This window comes from Manacus vitellinus, unplaced genomic scaffold (assembly GCF_001715985.3).
Source record: "Manacus vitellinus isolate BGI_N305 unplaced genomic scaffold, ASM171598v3 scaffold_8_pilon, whole genome shotgun sequence".
NCBI classification, from domain to species: Eukaryota; Metazoa; Chordata; class Aves; order Passeriformes; family Pipridae; genus Manacus; species Manacus vitellinus.
Window position 1 is genome coordinate 8784844 of NW_021940864.1, and position 19780 is coordinate 8804623.

Below are 19780 nucleotides of genomic sequence, written 5' to 3' on the forward strand. Positions count from 1 at the left end.
GTGTTCTTATTTCTTCTCTCACTTGCATATTTTCAGGAAGATCAGAAGATCGTAGAATCACGAATGGGTTGGATTGGAGGAGACCTTAAAGATCATCTAGTTCCAACTCCCCTGTCATGGGTAGGGACACTTTCCAATAGACAAAGTTGCTCGGAGTCTCATCCAACTTGGCCTTGAACACTTTGGGGATGAGTCATCCACCACTTCTTTTGTCCCAGTCCCAAAAGACTAAGCCTGTTCTGTTCTTTTAGTGTGTGAGGGGCTAGCAGAAGTGTCACCCTACTCTTCTCAGCCTGAGTTTAACCAATACAGAAAGCAGACTTTCGTGACATTGCAGTCTGCACAGAACACAGTGGCAGCCTGACTTTGGTCACCCAACTCTTTATATGTAGACTTGAATTCTCACTCGACTGCCTCAGCTCTTCTGTTTTACCTGCCTCAGCTTCTTTCTAGGATAAGGGAAAGAATGTGCAAGGGGTGGAAACAACATTGCCATGCTCTTTTATCCCTCCAATAGCTCAGGAGTCCTGGCTCACACTGATTTCAAATTCAGATGTGTGCTGAGCATGGAATTAGCAAGAGCCAAATGTAAAAAGTAGTATGATTGCATTCTCTGTCTGCTACTTGGTATTAAGAGGAGGAGACAGAAGAGTTTTTACTGGCGAAAAGAAGAATGAAGAGTGATACTCTGTGACTCGATCATTGATTAAACTGGAAAGGGTTGTTTTTTTCATATTTGCATGTACAGACAAGGATCAACAGAAAAGAGACAGACTAATTCAAACCCTTGAAAAATATAAGAGGGATCTTGTACGGAGTCTTCCTGCCACACCATTCAACTCCAGAAGTGTTTCTCCAAGCCAGCAGAAGGTATGTGATATTCTAACAGGTAATGCTGAGTCACATGAATAAGACCATTTTCCCCTTAATTAGCTGTACTCTGTGGTGCTGGGGAGTGCCTGTAACACAAGTTTCATGCAGGTTTATTCAATGTGGCTTTTTATAGTCTAGTGAAGCATAGATAATATTTGACTCTCAGTCTTGCCAAGTGGCAGCTGTCCTCCCATGGCACTGTTGCAATCCCTTCATGGCCTACAATGACAGATACTCATGCTATGACTATGTGTACATGACTAAAATGTGTCCCTGCTCTGAAAGTGCCATGTGCGCATGACACTCACAAGGCCAGAGTATTACGTGGGAGCCCAGGGAAAAACCTACATTGAGTGAATTTACTGAAATGATTTGCTGTTTTGTGTGACAACATTCTTATTAGGATGATTTCTGTACACAATATTTTCGAAAGAATGAAATCCCAATAGTTTTTTTTCCTACTGAATGCAATGCAATAATTGTACATTGTTTTACAGTATCCTCTGAATTTCAGAATGTTATTTACTGATAAAAGCAAGATCCTGAAGTAGTTATTCCTAATTCTATGTATTCTGCTAGATACCACAAACTGTACAACCTTATACTAGTGAGAGCAGACCTTTCTTCACCAAATTCTATCAGAGGACCTCATCTCACTATACAAATTCTTGCAAAACATTTCATTCTGCCATAGTCCAGAGTCTCTCTGGGACAAAAATTCCTCAGCAGACTATATTTAGACTGGTTTACCACTGGATTACAAATTATACTGTTAATAAACAATGTCATCCAATTCAAATGTGCATTATTTTGATTTGTAAAATCTTGCTACCAGTGAGAAAAGTAGCAAAATAGTAGGCCACAATTTCACCTAAGGTATTTGTGAGGAAAACAGTGGCTCTGTTTGACTTCAAACTCCTGAGATGGAGCCATGTTGGCACCTGCACAGGCACACAGAGAGAGAGAATAGAAGGTGCCATTGAAGAAGGACTGTGAGACTGACATTGAGTCATGAATTTCATAGATGGGAACCCACAATGTGCAAGGCAGAAAAAAGTGTCCTATTCTCCCCCCATGAGCCCTGGCAATCAAAATAGGATTTCTGTAATTTCATAAGACTATTTGTCATTAGAAATCTCAACCTTGTAAAGAGGAGCAAAGAAAAAGAAACTAGGAAGAGGACTGGTTAACTAGCTCAAGCACAGTGGCAGGTTTGCTTTACTCCTAACTGCAGTTCCCAAAACAAAATAAATCATTTAGACCAATTGACTCAGCTTGAAAACAGTTTCTTAAAATTCCTCCTGTGTGAATTAATTTGTAGGAGACACAGTCTTCAGCGAATTCTTTTGTGATTTTTTTCTGTCAGTTTTATTCTTTAACTTACAGATGAGGAGGTCACCGTTGGAAAATGGTCACCCATATTTGACATCTGGTTGGAACAACTCTTCCAGAACAAAGAGAGAGCAGCCTCCCTCTGTATCATTTCAGAAGTTCACTTCAAGGACTCTGATGCCAGCTCCTGCTGCAAGAAGGTCTATCCCAAATGGTGCTCCATGTGCTTTGTCTCAGACTCCTGTTCACAACTCCAGTACAGACAGATCATCTGCTTCACTGCTTCTGCGTTCTCGCACGCATTTGGGCAGTCGCAACACGAAGAAGGCATTTCAAAACTCTGTTCATAAAACATACTCTGGGGACCTCCTGGACAGACATTCAGCCTATTTTACAGAAAAGAAGCAATGTTTTAGCCCTCGGATCTTAAAGACATCACATCAATCTTTTCTTATGAAGTATAGGTATTATAATCCTCCTTCAAGAAAAAGGAGCTCCTCCCCTAGCAGACCACCATTTAAATCATCAGACATCAGTAACGAAAAGAAAAGCGAGTTGCACAGGTACTTACATCAGTGCTTAAAGTTAAGTAATTCTGCTTTCAAACACCTCATTTGAATCATAACTGTTTCTCACCATGCTTTCAATCTTTCAGATTTTTAGAAGATTCACACGTGAGACCCCATTCTGTTCACTTCTCTCAGCAGCCAGTTGAGGTTGGTGTACTCAGTGTGTTACAAAGTAAAAAGAGTGAAGCATACTGTTCATACACAAAAGTGTCCTGGTTATGTGGAAATGAAATGGATAATGGATTCATTGGCTTTGCTGAATATATGTAAAAAGCAAAACCAAAAAATTAAATAATCTTATGAGAAGTGACTAAGATTGCAATTGAGAAACTTATCATGCAGGGCTAGATAGGGTCAACAGACACTGTGAATAAAATAGGAACAGCTAGAGTGACTGGGCTCTCTGAGAAACACAAATGAGGCATTATGCAATATGAAAAACACTGTATCCCAACACAAATCTAATCTTCTGAAAGCAGAGCTCATCCCTACTTGACTGACCTCTTACTTTTTGGTTGGTTTACAGCCTTTGAGTCCATACAAATAATAACTTGGAGCCCATAAATGTCCAGACAAAGTGCTATTCTCTCAGTCTGTGGTCACTACTGTAGTATTTGTACAAGACTTTGTCTGGAAGTTGTACTCCATTAGTCATCTGGATTTTTGAGATGAATTGATTTCATAAATTTAGTGCTCTTAAAAATAAGGGCTGCTTAACAGTAACTAAGGCAATAGCCGAAGATAGAGAAATTTTGTATGATTCCTTGGCCTGCACACCCCTTTACAGAATCCATGTTGAATTTCTACACAGCTCTGCCAAGGCACCACAGACATGAATGTTGATAGCCCTATGCTAGATAGCACTATTTGATTCCGTGCTCGAAACCACCAAAACCTTCATTTAACAATATTATCAAGAGAAGCTCCTATCCTCATTTGATGAGCCACAGCAAAAGATAATTTTGATATTAATCTGATTTTCTAAGTCCTCTTTCAAAGATACAAATGTATTTTGCATTTCCTTCTAAAGAAAAAGTACGAAGTCTGCAAAGTTTTTCAATTTTGTCAGAATTTCTTATTTCCTTCATAGCATTTGTATCATTTCTCTCAGATTGTTCAAACTGGTTTCCATTTCTGGAAATGGACAATTCATTCTCACATGAACGAACCTAATAATAATACTTGTTCGTTATTTATGTGAGTGATTGACTCTCAAGACATTTATTTCACATGAGCTGCCATGTGATGATGTTGTGATTTTGATATGTTGTGAAATCAGATCATTTCCCCGGGTACTCTGAGTGGAAATACATAATGTTAATACAAAGATAATTAAACGAATTATCTACATTTACCTCCTTTTCCTTTTTGTGGCAGAACTGTGAATTGTGGATTCAAAATTCTGAAATGCCACTTTTTCCAGGATTACAATTTGAAGAAAAGTAAGTTAAATATTTGTTAGTCACTTTTAACTGTTTCTAAGTTTCATATCAAAATATTAAAGTAGGAGTTTGGTGGAAAATTGAAAACAAGGCACAAGAGCCAATTAGCAATAGCTGTATGCAGTGAGTAGAGGGAGTCTGCTGGGAATGCGGGATTCAGTTACTTCCTTGGGAAATCAGAAAGTTGGAAGACCTTTTCTTAGTCATGCCACTCCTCTTACTGTAGGCAAAATAAATATGGTAAAGATAAATAATAAATAAACAATATTAATAGTAATTTATCTTCTAATACCTACACTTTGTTAATTGGAACTATTTTTAACTGTTTGTTCACAAAAGGCATAGATATTCTTGTTTAATGAAATTAATGGATTAAAGTAACTGGGAGTTGACCAACAGAGCTGTCAAAATTTGTCATTTTAAAACTTATAAACCTGAACAGTAAAAAAATGCAGACTAGTTAACAGATTCATCACTTTTGGATAGGTTGGCAAAACTCTTTATTTGAGCTAGTTTAATTACTCTAAAATTTCTGCTTCTTTGGATGGTATTGTAAACCTCACTTGCATTCAGTATATGTTAGAGAAAGATGCTGACAACTTCTGTATTTTTATAGAGAAGAAGAGTATCTTCGCTTTCTTCAGGATCTCACTAATGATATTTTGATTAGAAGTTGTTATCACAGAGAGTAAGTGCTTTGCCTTTCATGTTTATTCCTTTGAGTAATAAAATTTTGACCAATTATTCAATCAGTGTAAAGAATTGGTGGTTTTAATGAGAGAAAAGTCTAAAGACTTAGGCCCCACCTTAAATACAGAGAACTACCACCCTGTGATGGAGAGCACCAATACTCTAACATTTTTATTAAATGTGGAAGAAGAAATCGGAATTATGTACATGAAAGTCTGTCCCTAGCATAGTTCCTTCCAAACTGCGTGCACTTGGAATGGCAATATCCAACAACCTTAAAATCCTTAATATTTTAGTTACTTACAAGTACAGTAGGGATAGGGAGGGGATGGAGCAAAAGTTAAAAGCTGGGATGCATTCTAAGTGATCTGAAAGACAGGCTGAGTAGTTATTTTTCATTTTAAAAGTTTACAGCCTTTGAACTGTTGGAGTTTTTGCACTGATGTTCCTCTTTTTTTTTTCTTTTAAGGGCATTAGAAGATGTATTTCAAATGCACATTAAAAGTAAGAGGCATAACCTTGATGAGGTGAGCAAAAAATGTCTAGTATTAAATCTTCTGTCACCTCCAGTAGAAATGTTGTACATCAATGCTGAGCAACAATTTATGGCAGATTGACTAGTGTGCAATTTAATAAAAGGCAAGAAAAAACTCCCTCTGCAAAAGCATCAGTAAGGGCGTTTTCCATGGAGCACTGGTAAAGAGAGATTTTTCTGTACATTTTTGTGTATTACTCTAATAAGTTTTCTAAAAGACAGATAATGTAGTTAGCATGCAGAATGGCTTTCATTACACAAAACCTGTTCATGAAGAATGCTTGTTGCTGCACTTTTTTGCTATGACTGCCATTTTTTGGAGCAAGAAAGGCTTGTAGGTTGTGGCTAGATCAAGTAAGAAGACCTTGTGTTTCAATAGCTTGTGTTTAGGAGTTTTGTCACCACTTAATACTCTAAGTCCAATATGAAGTCTCCCCACGTGGTGCCTGCTGAGAATTATACACCTCAAAATGCTTATCTGAACATCTCCCATGCTGAGAGGGAAGAGGCCTGTGAAGGGGCAATAGGAAATACCAGACACAAATATACAGCCACAGTCTGTCTCTCTCCTCTGCAAGTCTGGCATCTTATCTAGGATGAGTGGAAGCAACTTTGCCTGTTTTAATCCAGGGTTTAGAGCCCTCTCCTGAGAGCAGGGCTCATAAACTCTTTGAAAAATTGTAAGGAACACACTGTTTTTCTTTTAAAACTCATCCACAGAGAAGGTGGCATTAGTGGTGTTGTCATTATCTTTATCTTTGCTGTTATCCCAGATTGGTTGAAGCATTTGGCCATGAAATGGGGTAGGCAGCTTCCAGTGCCTTCCCCAGACTGAGGAAACCCAAATCCAACACTCTGCCTCCTGAACAGATAACTCAGCTCAGCTTTTGAACTAATTCCTCTAGGTTAGATAGTAGGAGCAAAGTGGGAGACACCAGCAGTGCAAACTGAGGTTGCAGCACTCATTTAAAAGGCACTGGGTTTTCCTCCTTCTCAATAACTGATAATATGAATTCCTTCTTCTTTAAAGTCTCTGTATTAAAGGAAAGAAAATGAAATAAAAACACCTTCCTAAGGGCCTGCAGCAGAACTGTGAGCTCCACAGAGAGTACAAGAGTTCAGTCACAGCCTTCCACTTGCATTGCCTGCCAGCTGCTTGTTGAGGGGTCCCTGCCCAGTGCACAGGGCTTGGGTCATGGGGCTCTTTCTTCCAACGCTTCTCCTATCTCCCACAGGGAGTGAGACTGCTAATTCCAGCCTTGAGAAGGATTTGATGCTCCAGACTTTAGACTTTAAAGGCCTGTATACAAAAAGGCATATCATGGAGTCTGATGACCCAAAGAATTCATGGTCAAGGGCTTGGACATGCTCTCCAAAGCTCGTATAACTTCAGCAGATTCAGATGGGAACATTTCTGAGGGACTGGCATAGTGTGGCTTTTAAATGAGCTACCTTTGCCTATTTGTTCCTGCAAATTTGTAAGCATTTAGTATTGTATTTTCTTTAACACTAGGCATGTGGGAGTTACACGCATGATTTGCACATTGAGTAAATAACAATCAGAGGAATTATAAAATAATTAGAATGCAGAATGTTATTTTGTCTTTCGAAGTGCTGCAATTAGGGGAGAGATGGAGTTTTGGTAACTGTTTAGTTGCTGGACTGAATGACAGTCAGTAGGTGAAAAAGTGTTTGAGGAATGACCTGAGCTGCAATTTAAGTTGGTTTGTGGAAAAAAATCAGCAGCTGCACCTCAGTTTGAGAGGATAAGTAGTTTACATCTGACTAGAGGATGCTGAGCAGATTTGTAAGGTCAACTGTTGCCTTAGAGATAGAGCTGAGAAACCTTTAATAGAAAATTGAAGGTGTGTGGTTCCTTCCAGAAGGAGGAGTTTGTTAAGAGTAGCAGATTTCTACTATGTCCTACTGGAAAATGTTTGATATCTAGGAATGCATTGTTCTGAACCTGAGTAGAGCTTAAGCCTGGTGTTTTCCCCTCTAAAAATACTGACTGAAGACTTTAAAGAAACTCGAAAAAGAGGAATAAAAGTAATTGGCCACTAATTGATTTAAAGATTTTTGCATGTTTAGCCATGCAATGAAGAAAGGAAAAAGAACCAAACTGCCTCTCTGTATTAGAAGAATACAGCACACAGGAGAAAGAATTGTTTTTTGAAAAGATTAAATAAGAAGTGTAAACATAACTTACACAGGAGAAGCTTGTGAGCAGTGACATTTATTAGAACAGGCATAGTTCCCACAAGAGAAGTAATGGAAGCTGAATTGCTTTCAGGCTTTTAAAAGTGAATTGGCCAGTGGATGGAAATGAATTCCACAGAGAGTGGACTTTTGTCCTACAAAAATATTTTTTTCGCTTTTCATTTGTTGTCTTCAAACCAAACTCTTTTTGTTTACTATCACTGTTTTCTGGACCAGACAGACAAAATAACAAGATGGAAACATCTGTCAAGGTCTTTGCAGTGTCTTTTTTTACCCATCCTGGATACCTGCCAACTTGTTATTTGGGTACTTCCTTCTCTGGACTCTGCTCTTCTTCTGTGTGCTTACTATCCAAAACCAACACACCCCTCTCCAAGTTCCTGCTGGCATTTGCTCCAGCACAGTGTCTGAGATCTGTTCCCTAAAACAACCTCCAGTTTGGTCTACTACCAGCTCGTACATCATGAGGGTGCTTAACCCCATCCAAACGCATGGCTTGACCCACCATCCATGTTTGGCCCCACATCACAGCTGAGCAATCCTCACCACTTACCAGGGGATTCATGGCTTCAGTACCTGCAGCCTCTTCTCCAGCTTTTAGAAAGAGAATATCACCATTGCTCTTCCAAGGAGAAGGTTACACACTCAATGGGATATTACATAGTGACTGAGGGAAAGAAGAATGCAATTAATTGCCTAATTCTGTTAGGGGAAAAAATAGATAACTGCATAGCAAAGAGGAAGAGAGTGAAGAAAGAATATAGGATGGAGGAAAGAAAGACAGTGCCTCAAATATAAGAGCCTTTTTAAATGACTGGTATCTTCACCTTAGATCCTGTTCTCTACATACCTGCACGTTATAATTACTGGTGTAAAGTGGGGCACAGAGGGCAGTTCTATCACTGGACTCCAGCCCAAGGTAATTTTCAATCTGATTCATCAAGGTGTCAGAGGAGCAATTTTTTTTTGCCTCAGAACATGCAATTTCAAATAGCATGTCCAGGAGAAAGCATGCGCCAGTCCTTCCACCAAGATTTATTTCTGCTGTTCACGCTGTGTCACTACCTCTGCAAGCTGCATTCAGTGGTCTACTTAGAAATCTTCAGCTGAGGCTTCTTTTCACCTGCCCAGCCCTGGATGTTCAAACATTCTTTTATGTTTTAGAACTACAATTAATTAGCACACTAATTGAGGAACTGGAGAGTTTTTCTAACAAATTTTCACAGAGCAAAGAGGTTCCCCCCTTTTCTGTAGTACTGAAATGGTCTCCACTCAGGAAAGCTTGTGAAAGTTGGGGTTTTTCTTATCTAGCCACTTGCTCAAATCCAACATCAGGCCATTTTATACCTTAGAAGTGCAAGGAGGACATTTCTGCTACAGAAACTGATCCATACTCAGATACAGTTCGAGAAGCATCAATTCAATTAAAAATATTTCCTTAAGAAGAAAAAAAAATTGTTGGTTCTTGCTAAGAGGTACAGGTAAAAGAGTAGCTCTTGTAATCCAGGAAAGTGGAAAAAGTGTCCCTCCTGGGCTTGAAATAGCCACTGAAATGGGTCTGTAAGTGAATAATTTCAGGAAATTGATGGGAAACTAAACAGTACTTGAAGGGGTGAGGGATCCAGTGCCCATCAGTCTTCCAATGAGCAAACCGGTTCAACTAATTTATTTCCTGGAATTTTATCATGTAAAGCCAAAAGCTTCTGAAGACACAAAGTAGTATCTTACACTTGGTTTGTCTTTGTTTTAGGAGGATCATAAAGTGTTCATGCTTAAAACAGTACAGTGTAATGACACCAAAAGTTTTATCTAAGGTGAGGGGAGGATGGAAGACAGCTGATAAATGGCATCCAGCAGTGTTACCAAACATTTCAGGACAGGAACACAGAACACCACAGGCAGCTGAACACCATAGTGGTGTGGAAGCTGAAAGCCCATTTTATTTAACCAAACAAAATTATTTCCTTTGATTACTGTGTGAGTATAGCCTCAGCGATAAGATCTGGCAGGAAGTGTCATAGGGCCTTTCATAGCCTTTGGTCGAAAGGTCTATTTTAACATTTCTAAGGCCAAAAAGTCCTTTTTTGATGTGCCACACCCCAGCACTATCTTGAGTCACACTGAAGCAGACACAGGAGAAAGCAACCTCTGCTTAATCCCTGGCACTATCTCCTACATGTTCTTTGCCCTTCCCTTCTTCAAGCGCCGTACCCTTTCTATTTAGCCCATCATGTCTCGTGGGACTGCTTTAGGAGGAGATACATCAGAAACAAGTGTGGTTTGGGATGCTAATGCAATAATTAGTGGTTTAATCATCAAAGTGAATAAGCAACTTACCAACAGTCCCTTTCAGCTCTGTGCACTGCTACCATTTAAATACAGAATTTTGTAATGTACCGTAATTAGATACTGCACATGGGAAAGTCTTAAAAGTAAACCAGTAAAAATGAAAATGACTGCTCTGAGATGAGCACAGGACCCAAGTTTATTCTTCTCACAACAGAAAAGGTCAGTGATCTGGTATGTGGAAACTTTCTTCCAAACCAATACTAACCCGCTGGCCCCATCACAGGCAGAAAGGGAAGTGTCCTGTGAAACAAGTTCTCTTCAGCATGGGACTTAAAGTAGGAATCTTCTGTTTTGGCAAAGCAACACAGCTAATATTTTTTAGAAATTCCAGCATGAATAGTTTAATTTCAGTTTCTTAAAATTCTTCTGATTTTCAATTGGATGTACTAATTTCACTGCCTGCTCTGGCCGTATATACTGTGTAGCTCTCCCCGTTTCATATGCACATTCAGAGGTGTGCTTGCAGTGGCAAATAGCCATTTTTCAAGTACACAGGTATCTGCCTATGGAAACCAGAGTTTCCATACATGGAGACAACCGGAAACTTGGATGAGTATCACGTAAACATGGTCCATCTCACTACCGGTGGACGTGTGTACAGTAGACTCTTCACATCTGCATAGCTGACACCTTTGATTACTTCAGCCACTAAAACCAAGCCTAACCCCAAACTTTAATTAGTTATATGTCACCAAGCTTCAAAATGAGATCTAGAGGGGAAACTTTCATAGTTACAACACGATTAACTGATAGTTACAACACAGGATTGAATCTGCTGGCTCAGCACTGTGCAGGCCTGGCCACAAACTCTCACAGTCCTCACAGCCTTCCATAGCCTTGACTGCTGTACTAGATTTTTCCCTTTTGTTGAAGGTTCACTTTAGCAGTCAACTCAGCAAAACAGAACACAGAAGATAAAAAATTACCTTATAATATTTACAAAGAGTAGCCTTGGGAATAGGTTTTAGTAACTTCTGTATCAGTCCAGAAATTATTGTAAGAATCCTTTTAGAGGCATAGAATAGGTTTTAAAGTTGCTCTTTTCATTATTCTTGGGTATTTCTTAATGTCTATCATGGCCATAAACTTCTCAAAATAATAAGATACTGAAGACTGCAAATCTTATCAGTCAGTTTGACACGTGTGCGTGGAGGAATCCTTTGGATCCCTATCACAAGGAGTTCTTATTGCTCCATATTTTCTGAACACTGATATGTTGAGCTACAAAAGTGATTTCTTTTGAAGCACTGGACATTATGTGTTTCCAGCTCATGGAGAGTGTACATTGTCTTTAATAAGTTTCAACAAGAGCAACTAATTTTCTGTTAAAGTGCTTAAGATTGAATGGCCATTGTAATGATCTTCAAATTGAACCAGAGTTTTAAAATTTTCCCAGTAAGTTCCTCATAGTCTGCCCATCCTTTTTCCCTTTCTATATGACAGCTTCTAGACTCCATTCCATGTCATGAATACCGACAGGTCTTCTCCTACAGAACAAAAAGGCCGTCATGATTATCATCTCCTAATAAAACAAAGTTGAGTGAGGATGCTCTAGCAATCCTAATTAAATAATCCATAATTCGTTTTCCATTTGATTCATTCTTACAGTAATATTAATAATTTTCTCAGTCTTGACTAAGTCAAGGCACTTGGTCAGGCACTCTCAGTGCATTCTGCAATCATCTGCCGCTGAGAATCTAGTCATGTATTTTTCAAGATAGGTGAACTGTTTGCCTGCTTACTTAACTATCTGCAATCCCAACTATGGACTGCAAATTTCATCACCATTATGATTACACTGGATCACTCACGTATTTAGCTACAATTGTCTTGGCTCTTTTAAAGGCTGAAATACAAAAACACACAGGATCACAGAAGAACATGGAAAAAAGGCCTGTTTTGCTCCAATGAATTCTGGATGTTCAAGTTGGTGTCTTACCTCTGAGGAACCTGTGCACGTGGTAGGCAGGCATAACCTTGGACTACATGCAGTCCTAAGGTTTAATGTGGCAGTGTTCCACATTATTCTTACAAAGAGAAGGTAAATTTGCTGCTACTTTATGCAGTGTGTTTTATGGAGCTCTGCTCCAGGGTAGTTTACTGGAGTCCACCTCTTCTGCAGTCTTGCCTCTGTGCTTCTTTCCAGAATGGGATTTTCCAGGAGGGTTTAGCTAAAAGAGAGGTAATCTGGACTGCAAAATTTCTTGCAAAGGAAAAAGAAAGTCTCTGAGACTACTTGAGTGAGTTAGAGGAAATAAATGAATGAGATAGTGGGGACAAAAGTGAAACACCTACTTAACTGAAACCTCATTTCAGTCGTTTTCTCCAGTTAATTAAGTATTGAGGAAAATGGATGCAGAAAGCACATTTTAAAGCAATCAAGTACTGCCAGAAATCAAACCAGCAATTTGAAAAGAGAACAACACTGCTCTCTGGCATCTGACAAAATAAGATATTTGACAGGGAACAATATGTGCAGTACTGGTTAATTGGGAGGCAAGGAGAAGAATAATCATAGCTGCATTACTGAATTTATAGAAGTATCTCCAGTGTACCACAGGGACAATGTGAATTTGTGGAATCCTCCTGCCTGCTACAGCAAGCCAGTAATCTCTTACATTCCCATCAACATTTTTTTCAATGTACCCTAGACAGCAATGCAGAAATAGCAACTGTGGTGACTGAAACCAGGAGAAATGCCTTTAAAATGACTGCAAAATCCCCCACTTTTCTTTGCTGATGAAGAGGTATGGGATAAGAAACAAGTGGGGAAAAAAAATCTTCATTAATGCTTGCTCTCCTCTGCTAGCCTTCATCAGAGCAGGGAACAACCCTTTACCAGTTATCTGGCTATGGAATATGGCTATTCCAGCACCAGTCCTACAACAGGTTAGGTTGACTGTGTGTATCAGGATTAGAGCAAAAAAAAGACTATTTTCCCCAGTTTTTAGTTCTAAGCTGTAGCCAAACACAACGTGAACTCAATCCGCCAACTAACCTACATTTTAGAAGCTCTGGCAGAGCATTTAAGGCTATATTGTCTTCCCTGCAGTTGGTTCACTGACCTTTCATTTTTTCCCATGTCATTTTAGCACATTAAAATGATGATTACAACACAAGCATGCTGCTTTGTCAAAGACGTTAGCAAAGGGGATTGAGACACCTGAACAAATAATTTAGTACCCTTCCTACACATACTGACACCACTGTGTAAGGGGATGTGCAGTTAATGGGACATTGTTATTTAGACTCTTTGATATAAACCAATACTTTCATGGGTAGCTGCCTGTCTCAGCAGTAGATTTGTTGATCTGAAGATAATATCAAAAGCCAGACAAAAAACATTCATATAAAAAGAGAGGTAGAAGAGCAGCTAACCAAGTTAAATAAGCAGTTGAGCAAGTAGAAGATTCAGGAATACAAAACATCTTCTTTCCCTCTGTAATTGCTCACAAGATATTGACAAGAAACAAAAATCCAAATGGTCATCTCCTTTACTACTTTTAGCCTCTATGATTAGAATCCAAGTTAATTAAGTTAATCTAAAATTAATTTAATCCAAACTATGCTCCCATCAGGAGAACTAAAATCTTCCACCCATCAGTGCCAGGCAGTGCCTAAAGCCATGCATGTCTTTAAATACCAACAAGAGTGCTGAAAACAGAGTATTTTTCAACTTGGGGTCAAAAGAACACAGAACATTTCCCTTTCTCTATACTTAAAAAAAAAAAAAAAAAAAAAAAGAAAGAAAGAAATTCAAGTCCCCAAGCACAATTAATAATTTCCCACTTCCCTGTTTTGCCTCTAAAACATAAAAAATCTGATGTGGGTACACAGTCTTGATGAAAAGTCAATCTTCTTTCACAAGATCAAGTGTATTTACACTGATTTTATGTGGTACTCAGCAGGCTGCCTAAATAAAGGAACCCTGAAACACTGCCTAGTACAGAGCAGACTCTCACTGAGCTTTCATCTGTCTAATTTATGAAGCAGAGTAGCAGAAAAGCAAAATAACAGAAAGCTGTTGATTTTTCTGTGCACCCATCTATCATCAGAGCTTTCACTGAAGTGTTTCAACAGCTGAATTGTCAATAGAGATCATGATTTTTCTGCTGTTAAAAAAGCTTCCAGGCAGACAAATAAAACCATGCAAAAAGCTAAGCAGATTTAGTTATTTTATAGCAATATCCTGTTTTTCTGAGTTCCATACTTTCTGAACTCTACACTGAAATAAGTGCTTAGGTGTGCCTACAAGTGTGTCAAAGCACATGCACACGCACATATACATACAGAGATCATCTTCTGTCACAAGAAATATACACAGACCAGTCCACATATAAAGCAAATTCACATTGCTTTTGAGTACTGCTATTGCAGTCTGCTTTCACCATAGTCCACCTTGCATTCAGTTGTCAACATCATTAAGAAGTTCAAACAGCTGTTTTCAATTGTTTTCTGCAAAAAATTACTGGCAGCCTTTTGTAATTTGTGGCTATTTAGGATAAGACAGCAAAAGCAGAGGGAGATGGAATCATTTTAAAGGTTAGACAGCTGAAATCTCAAATAGGAGGAACAAGGAAACTAGCTCTGGGACAAGTACAGAGTGTTCTCTGGCACCTGGGCCATGGAGTGGCACTGCTTTCCCTACTGTACAGTGTTCAGATTGTCCACCACTGTGGATTGTTCCCCATATCAACTGTAGGGCACATCAACAAAATTAGTAAGTTGGATAGCCAGAGTGTGATTCTTCTTTCAGCTTCATCTCTCCCTCCCGCTGGCTGTTACTGGACTGTCAGACCCTTCTGAGTGGTCCTGCTGTGAGCCAGCAGACATTGGTGATGGCAGCACTGCACCCAAGGGTGGAACTGCAGTGCAGTGCAGAGCATCTGCTGGAAGCTGAGGCTCGAGAAGGTAGCACAGGACCACGTTCAATAAATGGCATTTGTCCTACAAATTTTTAAAAAATTTGTACAAACTCTACCCAAATGGTAGTTATTTAGATTGTAGCTATGCCACAGGAAGCACAGGGCTATCTGAGCCCTGCCACTGCTGTATTGTTTCTGCACTCAAGGTCTGGAGAACTCCTGATTATTCCTGAGCCAAGAGGACTCCAGAAGTCGGGGCAGGACATGACCTGGGAACATTTTGAATTCTGACACATGAGACAGCAGTTGGCCCTTCATAATAGTCATGGACAAGCAGCAGACAAACAAATCTCCTTTTATGTTTTTCTTTCATTACTAGGTAAAAATGACAAGAATAGTTCAAGGCCTGAAGAAAGAGTTGAACATCACAAACCGACCACACCTTTACATCAGCTGTGAGGGCACATGGCAAAAGGATGCCAACATTCCTGCGACGTGCTTTTAACTCACAGTTTTGGGCATTTCAGAGAGCATTCAAAATCAGTTGGGACAGCGAACTAGTTTTTACACCAATTACAATGTAAACCTTGGGTAAACAGGAAAACGAAGAGATCCACCTAATGCATCTGCCCGTGATGTAACACAGTATCACTATGGCAACAACCAGGTTAGCATGCTGAGAACAATACCAGAGCACCAAAGACATTTTTACAGGGGTTTTCACAATCAGAATAGAAAGCCAGATACAAGTGTCCTTTCATTCATTACAGATAGTTGACAATCCTATGAGAAATCCTGATAAAGCACTTGGATTTTTTTCCTCTGCATGCTTGATATACAGATAGGTTGGAAATTAAGTTTTCAATACAGCTTCCCTATGTGAATTGCAACCTGGAATCTCATCAGTTTGCAAGAGGATGTAGAATATTAAGTCCCACTTTCAAGAGATTTAGGCAATAATCTAAGATCTCTTTAAAATCTTAACCTATATTGGCTTATATGTGAAAAAGCTAAGACTAGCTAGTACCACAATACATACTAGTTACTGAAAAAAACCCAGGCACTACAATCTTTCAAAATGCAAACATTTCACACTTAATAAAATCTAAACACTTATAAAATACAAGTGCAGCCAAGTAGGAAAATATGTAATGACTAAAGCCTCAATCCTTTCTTTTACTGATGATAGTCGCTTCTTTCATTATAACATAGTTGTTTAAATTTGTCTGGTTAAGATTAGACAGCTTTCTAAAGATAGATGTTTTTTCCACACTCTTCTCCAAGTGGGACACTTTTCAAGGCATTAGATTAAAATAGAAAAACAATGATTGGGATAAATAAAACATACTAGTTTTGTTTGGGTTTATTCTGTTGTCCGCTACCAGTGCCTTTTCACATACCGGCTTCTACCTTGAGACTTAATTTTTTAAAAAATTGCTAATTCCACAGATGATCCCTAAAGAAGTTCACCACATAAAACCTGTCTGAAATAATTTAATTTTTACAAGCAGCTTTGTCAGTATCCTGACAGAAGATGAGGCAATAAAATGCATCCTTTAAGATGGGCCCCTTTCAGTCTCTCTGGAAGATGCCTCTAGGCATAGTGCCACAAGGATTGTTTTAATTACCTAATACTTAAGTTAAAAACAATTCGAGATGTTTAGGAAAAAGCCACAAGGTTTACTGATCCTACACCAACTATAGATAACCTTAGTTAGTAAAGGAGAGGTCATATAAGATTTTGTTCTTTTGAACCATACAAAGTATTTTTGTTTGTCTGATTTGTTACTCATTTGATACAAATGCTCAATTTCTTTAAAGTTTTTTCAGTTAGACTAATGAGTAGATTATTTGTTCTCATAAACTGACTGTATTCTAACAGACAATGCTGCAAACAAAGCAGAATAACAGTGTGTATGTGTGTGTAAAAAGAGAAAAACACTGCTTTGAGCATAAAATTAACTCACCTTCAAGTAGAAGGTCTCATCACAGAAGCAATTGTTACACTTTGAAAGTTCAACTTAAAACAAAGGTATTATCTTTTATTTAAAGTTAAAGAATCCTTTTCAAAGAGTAGAAAACATTATTACCCACTTTTGTTGAAAGGAGAAATGTCTTTCTGACAGAATAACAACATGAAAATGCCTCTCTGCTGTGCATCTTGGAGTCTTAGGGCACTACTGCTCATGTAGAGGAGCTTGATTTTCCTAATACCTGGCCAGGGTAGGTGAGCATAAGAAATATGAATTATCAGAAAGTAATTCCTTGTTCAGTTGGATAACGACTGATGTAGTTGATGTCACTCTTTTTTATAGCATAAAATTGCTCTGTGCTACTGAGCAGTTAGACCAGTTAGACCTTTGAAATCCACAAGTAGAAGTTTGCTGGGGTGAGCGTATCTGTAATGAATCATCCTAAATTCAAGTGCACTTTCATGAACTAGATGGAGTTATTTAAATGCTATTTCCAGGTAAGTTACTGTCTTTTGGTATCTCAAATATGATTTTTCTTAAATGTAAAGGAGCTAACTTAGGGCATTCTATGCAGATATTTTGTGACACCTGACCATTTTTCCAAGACATCCACTCTCATTACATCAGGTACAAGCCTCCAGTGATTTTCATATAAAGTGGCATATTTGATGTTAAGCATTGTTGGAGTGAAGGGTGACCTGCAGAGAAGGAGACAGCTGATGTTCATGGAACAAGCACAAATGTGTTGTTACAGTGTCCTTTCTGGCCAAGAACAAAGTACTCCCCCCCAGTTTGCAGAGGATTGCTGGCTGGCCAAGGGCCATTTTGCATAAGTGAAGATTAATGTTGTAAGAACTTCAGCTATGGTCAAAGCCAGTACGTACTGGGAAGTACAAAGAGATGGTTTGCCAGATGCTTGGTTTCAGGGAAAACAGACTTAGTTTCAAGGAATATTCTTTGGCTTTGTTTGGACCATGTCTCATCCCCCTTTGCATAATATTAATCCATCAGGAACAAGAGATACCAAGACACAGCACACTAGACCTGTGCACTGGATGCATCTTACATCTGTTTTTATATTTTGTCTTGCATTTAGAAATTATGTCACTGCTTCATTTTAAATCATCCAATGGTGTTTGCGTCATTTTTCCTGGAAGCTAATATTTTTAGAGATACTTAAATGAGTTTATTTTGCATTTGTAAATCAACCATTGGTACTCAGAAAGAATGACAACAATGGCAACATGTGGTCTGCTTTTTCCATGGTTTAATTTTTTAACAGATTTATAAAGAACTATTTACAGAAAGTTCTACAATTATAATTCTACAATTATAGTTCATTACTATTTCACAAGTTTGATTGACTATTGGTATTAGCAAATATTCAAAAAAAAGCTTTACAGATCCCATATATCGTTAATCATTGGATAAGAGAAAATGGTGCCTTCCATATAGTTCTGATATTTATTTTACAAACTGGTTTTTAATCATCAGTTATTCTCAGTTGTGCTTAAGTCTACACAGATTTACTGCACTTTACAATTTTCTTTTTGCTCATCTTGCTCAGATAATCCTTGTTCATTTAGAGAATTTTTGGCTTTGTGCATCATGTGACTCTCACTAGTATTATCAGAGAGAGGTTTTGTGGATTGTTTACACAGGCAAAGTGGTGACCTTGAAGTAGAATTCTTTGGTGGAAAAGCTGTTACTGCTTGGGACTGCTGCTCATCATTTTCCTGTAACACAAACAAAAATATCATTGTTTACTGCTAATGGAAAACCATATTAGCTTTCTGCAGTGGGTCAAAAGACTTGCTGCAAAAGCCCAAATATTGGGGATTTGGAAAAAAACACAGACATACTGAAAACAGAAAAAAAAACTTTAAGACATTTATCACTCTCAATATACAATACGGTGAGACTTGTTAACAGTTGTTTTGGTGTGGTGCAAGGTGGAATATCTGTTACACAGCTAGTAAGCTATTTGCTAGAAGCAGAAAAAAAGATACCCCAGGAACACACAGTACTTCTAATCTGTTTACTAAGGTACCTAGTATTGTGTACCAAGATCTGTATCTCAATTTTCTGTACATACACTGCAAAAATAAAACATAGGCCTCACTTTTTTGCTGACATCTGGACAGAAACCACTGCTTTCACATTTTAACTGATGTGCAGTCAAAGCAGTCAATTCACATAGAAAATTCACATAGAAAAGTGAATAAATTCGCTTATGAAAATGACAGGCACATTTTAAACACCTTGAGAAATTTGCAACAGTTTGAAACTGGATATTTAAAATGAAGTACATACAAGCACCTGTCAAAGAGAAGGAAACAAGGTTTATTTCACTTTTAAAATAAGAGACACCATTTACTGTATTAACATAAAGCACGAAACAGCATGTTTCAATAAATGAAATTATGAGCATTCCTCCAGAAATTCCCAGATGTACGTCATCTTGAAAGAAAATAAACACACGTGTCCAGCAACATCCAAGAGAGAAGGACATAAATTCCTGGAACTGATGACTTTTTTGCATCTCTGACTTGAGGGAAGAAAAAAACAACCCTGAAATCTTTATTTTTCCTATCTAGTTGAAGGTAAGGAGTAGCCTGTCCTTAGACCTAGACAATACAAGCTTAGACAAAGAGGAGGACTGCCTGGGAAATTCCTCCCCCAGTTAAATTAGAAAAAAATTATTATGGATTGCTTGTTATTTGTTGTAACCTTGAATATGATCAGCAAGAGCCTAAAACAAGCTTACATCCTGCCGGCAGGTAATTACTACACAACTTTCTGTGACCAAGGCTTCCTTCCTTTTTGCACTACTGAGATTGTTTACAAGCAACATCATTTCTTTCTAACATTACAGGGAAACATACATAAATGAGTGTAAATAAAGTTTATTGGCATCACTTAATGAAACAGT

At 38.4% G+C, this 19780-nt stretch overlaps 2 protein-coding genes across 2 annotated transcripts in view; one reads left to right on the plus strand and one right to left on the minus strand.

The window, feature by feature from the left end:
- The window catches only part of LOC108641755 (spermatogenesis-associated protein 7 homolog), a 34130-nt gene extending 18651 nt beyond the window's left edge, over positions 1 to 15479 (plus strand). Inside the window, exons 4-10 of the mRNA XM_018084974.1 lie at positions 749 to 870; positions 2260 to 2768; positions 2861 to 2921; positions 4152 to 4216; positions 4833 to 4904; positions 5376 to 5433; positions 15255 to 15479. Coding sequence (XP_017940463.1) covers positions 749 to 870; positions 2260 to 2768; positions 2861 to 2921; positions 4152 to 4216; positions 4833 to 4904; positions 5376 to 5433; positions 15255 to 15380 — 1013 coding nt within the window. The 3' untranslated portion in view covers positions 15381 to 15479. The remainder of the gene's footprint in view (positions 1 to 748; positions 871 to 2259; positions 2769 to 2860; positions 2922 to 4151; positions 4217 to 4832; positions 4905 to 5375; positions 5434 to 15254) is intronic.
- Positions 15480 to 18115: 2636 nt separating this feature from the next.
- Positions 18116 to 19780, minus strand: part of CENPF (centromere protein F) — a 38150-nt gene continuing 36485 nt past the window's right edge. The window contains exon 19 of the mRNA XM_018085369.3: positions 18116 to 18584. Coding sequence (XP_017940858.2) covers positions 18375 to 18584 — 210 coding nt within the window. The 3' untranslated portion in view covers positions 18116 to 18374. The remainder of the gene's footprint in view (positions 18585 to 19780) is intronic.